Consider the following 6,902-nt stretch of genomic DNA (forward strand, 5'->3'; position numbering starts at 1 on the left):
AGAGTTTTTGTAAACACATGAAGCTTTCAGTGCATTATCGCATCACCAACATTGTTGCCAATAAACTGATTTCACAGAGAAAGGTCACTTGCTGCTCAAATAATGTACACAATTGTAATATAAAAGTATAGATTTTTTGCCAAATATTAAATGCATACTGAAACTAACAGTTAGAATTATTTCGCAGGAACTCGTAAAATATTCGAAACGTCTCGGCGAAGATTGCAACGATCTACAGAACGCTCTCGAACTCTTCCTCGGCGTCCCCAACCGCGCCACAGATAATAAATTCATATCTAGCATCGAGGGTTATAGAGGGAATATCTACAAGCTCGGACGTCTCCTCACACACGACTGGTTCACTGTCACCGTTGAAGGAAAGTCCAGGGAACGATATCTCTTCTTGTTCAAAGCGAGGGTCCTCATCTGTAAGGTCAAGAGGATAGAAGACGATAGATCAGTCTTTGTTCTTAAACATATCATCAAGGTAAGTCGTTTTTAAGTTCCATAATCAAACTTGTTCAGAGTGTGTTATATGTGCTTATACGTTTTGTATAGTGCAGTGCAATATTTCAATTTAAAACCAACGTAAAGGGTGATATTTGAACAATTATGACTGGATTGTTAAATTACACCAGAGTCTTGTCTCCTACACAGCTTCCCGAAGCCGAAGTCAAGGACTATCCAGGTGACAAGCTTAAGTTCGAACTACATCAGCTATCCCCTCAGCTGGTATTTCTGCTCGCCGCGCACAAGGAGGCTGTCAAGACCAACTGGCTTAAGGAGATCAGGCAACACTCTAAAGACGTTGGTAAGTGGATACATGTAGTAAATGAATATACCAAATAGTTCACCTTTAGAAGAATTCGAATACCAATCTTTAAAAATAAAGGAATGAGAATGATTGGAGAGATAAGTTTATCGATTATACTTAAATAAATACATTTCTCAAAATAATCCACACATTTTTGTGTTTTTAAGAGCTTATATCATTCAAGTGACTTTTACGAGTGGAAATCTTCAGTGCAAAGTTTATTTTGAGATCGATTTAAATTAGTTCATTCCTCAACTCAATCATCTGCGCAGGTAGAGCGCCGCAAAAATAGACGACTTGGAGCAAATATTATATTAAACAGAACCGAGCAATCAATAATTTTACTAATAAATATTTGAATATGGAATATTTACATAACAAAAATACTTAAAAATGTCACTTTATTTAAATGCATCAAGGTTATCATCAATATCTGAAAATATAGACTTATACTTGAATTACATATAATGTGTTTTACAGTTGCTTTAGCCGAACACGCGGCCGACGACCTTCAAGTGCTATCGCAAGAACAGCCAACATCAGATCAGAAGTCACCAGAGCCCGAAGACAAAACAATAAAAAGGAAACACACAGAAGAAGACCAGAAACAAGAAAAGAAATCTCGAGCGGAAGAAGTTGAAGTAGCCGAAATACTAACTAGACAAGAATCTCTCGAGGTATTGCAAACCAAAAGAAAAGCGTCTGTAGAAAGCTCTCAAACTAAAAAAGTTGCAAGGTCCGACATACAAGAGTTATCTTATATTAACGAAAGTCAAACCACAGACACGGCCGACGACAAAGGTAAAGTTACAGCCGATTTTGAAATTAAATCATCTGTAACTGTACATGAAAGTGAAACTTGTGAGGTACAATCAGCATCTCTTTCCGACCCTACTGTACTAACATTAAAAGCAGTAGACGAAGAAAGAATAGCTCAACCTGGTACGATTTCCAGAGATAAAAGGCAATCCAAAAGAATTAAAATAAAACCAGCGGCTGAATTAGTAGACGCTTCAAGTAACGTCTCTGTTTCAAGAACTGAGAATATAGAGACAGAAGGGGACGGAACCTTGGCAACTGTTAGATCTGAAGTTGATATACAAAGTGAGGAAACATTTATAGTCCCGCCGCAAGTAACTGAACATACAAAGGCGGGATTGTTCGTACAAGAAGAGTCATCTTCAGTTTCATTATCCAAACAGACAAAAGTCACTTTAGAAAGTTCGCTAGGAGAACAAACATCCCAAACTACTTTGCAAGTATCCACAGAAAAAAACTCACAATCTAATCCGATCAGTGAAAATCAGACTAAAACAAGCCAAAAGGTATCTTTTGAGTTAGATTCTAGTCAAAATAATAGTGAAACAGTCGAAACAAGTGGTGTGACATCTGTTGAAAATACTATTAAAAGTAAAACACAAAAAGATACTAGAAGATCTATTTCTCGAAAAGCGTCCCGACAAACTTCTTCAGTTGATAAATCTGAAATAATAGCAGCGGAGGCATCCTTTAATAAAAACAATCAAGAGCAAACATCTATTATTGCCACAACAGAGGCTACACAATCATCTATTGTAGCGGTTACTAAAGATAGTGAATCAGATTTGGTGAAAACTACTAATGAAAGTGTGCGATCTTCCGAATCATATCAAGGTAAAGAGAGATCTGTAGAAGTTAGTGCAGCTGGAGCTGCTGAATTTGAGCAAACAGCAGTTAAAAACAGTCAAACTGTAACCGCGGAAGAAAGCGTCGAAGACGAGATGTCGAGGTATAATAGTCGTAGTTCGAGAACTTCTGGAGGTGAGTGTTGATTTTTAAACGATTTTTAGCATAGTTTCAAAGATGTCTAGACAATTACCGTATATTTGTATATTATTTTTAGAATATTCCAGTAGCACTCGAAAATTATCAAGCGGTGGTCGGTATGAATCTTCTACAGGGACCAGCATGTCCTCTTACACCAGACGTGAGAGTGGATCGCGTATAGAGAGCGGAAAGTATGAAACTAGTGGAACTATCGAGGGCATCAGTTCCTCTAAATATGAGTCCAAATATTCGAGTGCCAGCGCCCGAGTCGAGGGAGGTAGCGCCTACGGTATTGAATCTAGCTACGATAACAAAACCGAAGGAGGTTCGAAATATGCCATTGAATCGAATTATGAAGCTTCTAGTAAAATCGATAGCATCGCTTCTAAATACGGCATTGATACTAACGGTAAAATCGAAGGTCGGTCATCAAAATATAGCATTGAGAGCAGCTATGATGGAGAAAAATCCGACGGTGTAGATAAAATTGAATCTTCTTTCGAAACAACAAGTAAAATTGATAGCATCGCTTCCAAATACGGTCGCGATCTCAATGGAAGGGCCGAAGGTCGATCAACGAGATTTAGTATAGATGCAAGTTATGATGGAGAAAAGATTGAAGGTGGATCTAAATACGAGTCCACTTATGAGAAGTCGAAGAACGGGGAATCTTCATACGAAAGGAAATATTCTAAAACATCTTTATCAAATGGCTCAGTGACCAGTGACTTCGAGTCTTCAAGGTCTGTAAAGAAATCCGAATCTATAGACGGAAAGCCGATTTTCACGAAGACCATCGAAGGGCAGAACATCGAACGTAAGTACTCGGTCAGAGTGAGAGCAGAAAGTAGAAGTAGAAACACTTAGTGCTTGTACATAATGCTTTTAGTTAACTAACTTACACAACACATTGACTTAACAAAGCTTCATTTTACAAAATGTTGAAGATTTCGCACGGTTCGCAACTAGAATACTTTATCAGAAAGAAGATTCTCTGAAAGATTAGATTTTTCTCTTACATAATTTCAATATTACAATGAACCGTACGAAATCGTCTTTAATATTGTTGTGGATCCCCAGCGGGTGAAAACGCAGCGTTCGAATGTTCTCTTCACGAATCTGAGGATCTGAAGGTGACTTGGCTGAAGGACAATAAGCCGATGACGGATCGCCTGATGGACAGGTGCTCCATCACCTCGATAGATGGCGCTTTCAGGCTGAAACTAATGCACTGCAGAGAAGACGACGCGGGCACATATACTGCCATTGCGGAGAATAAGAAGGGAAATGCTCATTGCACGGCACAGTTAGTCGTCCAAGAGCGTAAGTGTATCTTATTTTATTTAACGCGACTCGATCGAAATTGTTACGAGATTTTTGCGACGATGATAAAATAAACAAGCATAAAGTGATATATATATAATGATTCCTTTCACTGATTTTTTTTTTAATTTAAAGATCTCTTCTCACATTCTAACATATAAAAAAAAAACATTTCCATCGAGTCTTTAATGGTCTAATTTCTTTTTTTACAGAGATTATTTATTATAGTAATACACGATTTATTTAAATCTGCATGATCAATGCAACATCATCAATTAAGACATCGTAAGGCGTATAACTCGTAGTTCGTTGCCACTTGTACTGTCCCATAATTTTCCTGTATTTGTCACTGAATTCACGTTTGTAGGAATACACGTCGCACGCTCTGTAGCATCTTCTTTCGCTTATCTTTATATGCAAGCAAACTTAATCAGCAAAACCAATATAATCTAGCTCCTGCAAATATTTACTCAATAATTCCTTATTTACTGTTTTTCTTACAGATTCTTTGTTTTCTATCTTTCTTAACGAATGTTTTCTGATCATATTTGAATTCTTTTCTGTTTCTATTACCTTAATTGTGTTAAGAATATGTCTTTTGAATTGTCTTCGAAATCTCAGAACCTGTGAGATGTTTTCAAAATTTTTTCGTGACAACGGTAATAAAATTTAATTGTTATGACTGTTCAATTTGTGGAGATTTATAATTAAAAGACATTCAACTATTCTATTATATTTACGTATGAACTGCTACATATTTACTAAATATTACAGTAACTCCAGAGGAAAGGAAAGAGAGGAATGCTCTTAACGCGCCTTACTTTTTGGTGGCACTAAAAGATACAGAGATTTTAGAAAACACTTATCTCCGCTTCATGGTGAGGGTCAAAGGCGATCCTAATCCGACGGTTAAATTGTAAGTACACATATAACTATAATTTGCGTATTGTAAATCTGTTTATCTACTAACTGTATCCAACTAACTGTAGCCAAATCGTTTTATTCTCATGTCAATTTGGCACTTTCCTTGGGGCACTCACCTCTAACAGTTTGCCAATACAACCAGACGGATTAACAACGAGATACGAAACAATTTTCAGTATTTAACTGTACACTGAAGAGACCGCGTCTTTAAACGTTAATTGTAACCCATTGTTTGTGCAAAGTAGTGTATTGTTGCCAAGGATTTGTCAGTTTGACCGTTACTGTTTTAGTTACGGGCCATCACACCAGATAGCAATAAAATAGGCCAATGTTATTGTGTTTAAAAAATGTTCGTTTATGTGTAGTGAATTAAATAAAATGTGCATGTGAAAGGTGTATATGTGTGGATCTGTATTACACAACAGTTTGCGTAAGTTTTTTTTTTATATTTTCTGCTCGTAACCTTTTGCATACTGGGCGGTAAGCCAACTCAGATCACGTCGCTCAAAATGACAAGTTATTTGTTTTAAAAAGGTACAGAGACATAAAAAAATTGCTTGTGAAAGTAATATTTGAATAGTTTTTTTAAACAAAACGTTGTTAGAGTTTAAATCACATATATTTTTATATGTGATTTAAACTCTGTGTGATAAAAACTAAGATTTCTCATTAAACATGTTTCAAAAGTTGTATTGTTGTTGTTCACGCATTTGAAATGTATATTACTCGTTTTACAACAACTTATGTGATTAAACTCGTGCAAAAAGCCATTAACTGATTTTTAGTATTGTCTTAACAATATTTCTGACAGGAACACCAAATCGAGCCATGAAATCTCGCGCGCTATCGCATAACTCAAACGTAACCAAGATAATGTTTGATATTTAATGTTACTATGAAAATAAAAAAGTGGCCACCCTGGCATGCATTTTAGTTGTCTTCTATCCTTTAATTTCATTGTTTTAGTTTACATATGACTCTTGTACTTAAGAGACTTCTCCCCCTAAAGTTGAGTTTATCTTCCGATACTAGTTTGTCAAGCTCAACAAATTCAAATTTGAAATCCGCAATCTTGTACATTGTTCCAGCTTCCGCGACGGCAAAGAGATAGTGAGTCGTTCAGAGAACGACCGCGTGTCTATAGTGCGCACGCGCGCGGAGCACGGCTCCTACGAGCTGGTGATCGCCGACGTGCAGCCCAGCGACGCCGGACTCTACGCCTGTCGCGCCATGAACATCTACGGCGAAGTCGAGACTGAGGCTAAAGTCACTGTTGTTGGTAAGATTGTACATTTAGTGAACAAAAACATGTCAATCGTACAGGCCTTACAAAGATGTTATGGATATAAATAAGTTGTTTGGACAATTTAAGTGAGAATATCTCTAGACCACAATCGGTTTACAATCTTTAAGCCGCGTTGACAAAAAGTCTATCAAAATATGGCACAGAAACAAAAATATATCATCATGAAATATACGGATCTATTGGGAAAACTAAACACAAGCTAATTTATTATCGATCTTTATAAATTCAAATTGTCAATTAATATTCCGACTTCATTAATTATTCCAATCTTTCTCTCGCAATTGTAATGAAACATATTTTGTTGTTTCTTTTGACTCTTGGAAATGTTCCAGTAACTATTTGTTTATTACTTTTTCATCTAAATATAACCGCAATATACGGATTCTCCACTCGTTACATAACTAAGCCAAAATCCGAAACATGTCCGCTCTATTTACGGAACTATGGAAAACATTCGGTGACATTCAACCTGATCTAATTTTATTAATAGAACACTTATAAAAAGATACACATTTTCTAAAATACACGCATATGAATCTACTAAAACATATTAAACATTGGAATAAATGCATTTATAAAATCATTCTAATATTTTAGACGATAAGAACATTTTCGGAGAGTTACTCCCTGGCGGTGAAGGATTGCTGGCGAAAGGGGAAAAAGCATCATTCACATGGAAGAGAGATGGACAGCCTTTTGACCCAGAAGAAAGATTTAAGGTACGGAATC

At 36.5% G+C, this 6,902-nt stretch overlaps 1 protein-coding gene across 1 annotated transcript in view; it reads left to right on the forward strand.

Moving 5' to 3' along the window:
* Nucleotides 1–6,902, forward strand: part of LOC106111743 — a 38,332-nt gene that overhangs the window by 30,560 nt on the left and 870 nt on the right. The window contains exons 7-14 of the mRNA XM_013293887.1: nucleotides 188–487; nucleotides 658–811; nucleotides 1,295–2,614; nucleotides 2,697–3,437; nucleotides 3,701–3,943; nucleotides 4,718–4,859; nucleotides 5,956–6,146; nucleotides 6,771–6,892. Coding sequence (XP_013149341.1) covers nucleotides 188–487; nucleotides 658–811; nucleotides 1,295–2,614; nucleotides 2,697–3,437; nucleotides 3,701–3,943; nucleotides 4,718–4,859; nucleotides 5,956–6,146; nucleotides 6,771–6,892 — 3,213 coding nt within the window. The remainder of the gene's footprint in view (nucleotides 1–187; nucleotides 488–657; nucleotides 812–1,294; nucleotides 2,615–2,696; nucleotides 3,438–3,700; nucleotides 3,944–4,717; nucleotides 4,860–5,955; nucleotides 6,147–6,770; nucleotides 6,893–6,902) is intronic.

This window comes from Papilio polytes, unplaced genomic scaffold, assembly GCF_000836215.1.
Source record: "Papilio polytes unplaced genomic scaffold, Ppol_1.0 DF824146.1, whole genome shotgun sequence".
Classification (NCBI taxonomy): domain Eukaryota; kingdom Metazoa; phylum Arthropoda; class Insecta; order Lepidoptera; family Papilionidae; genus Papilio; species Papilio polytes.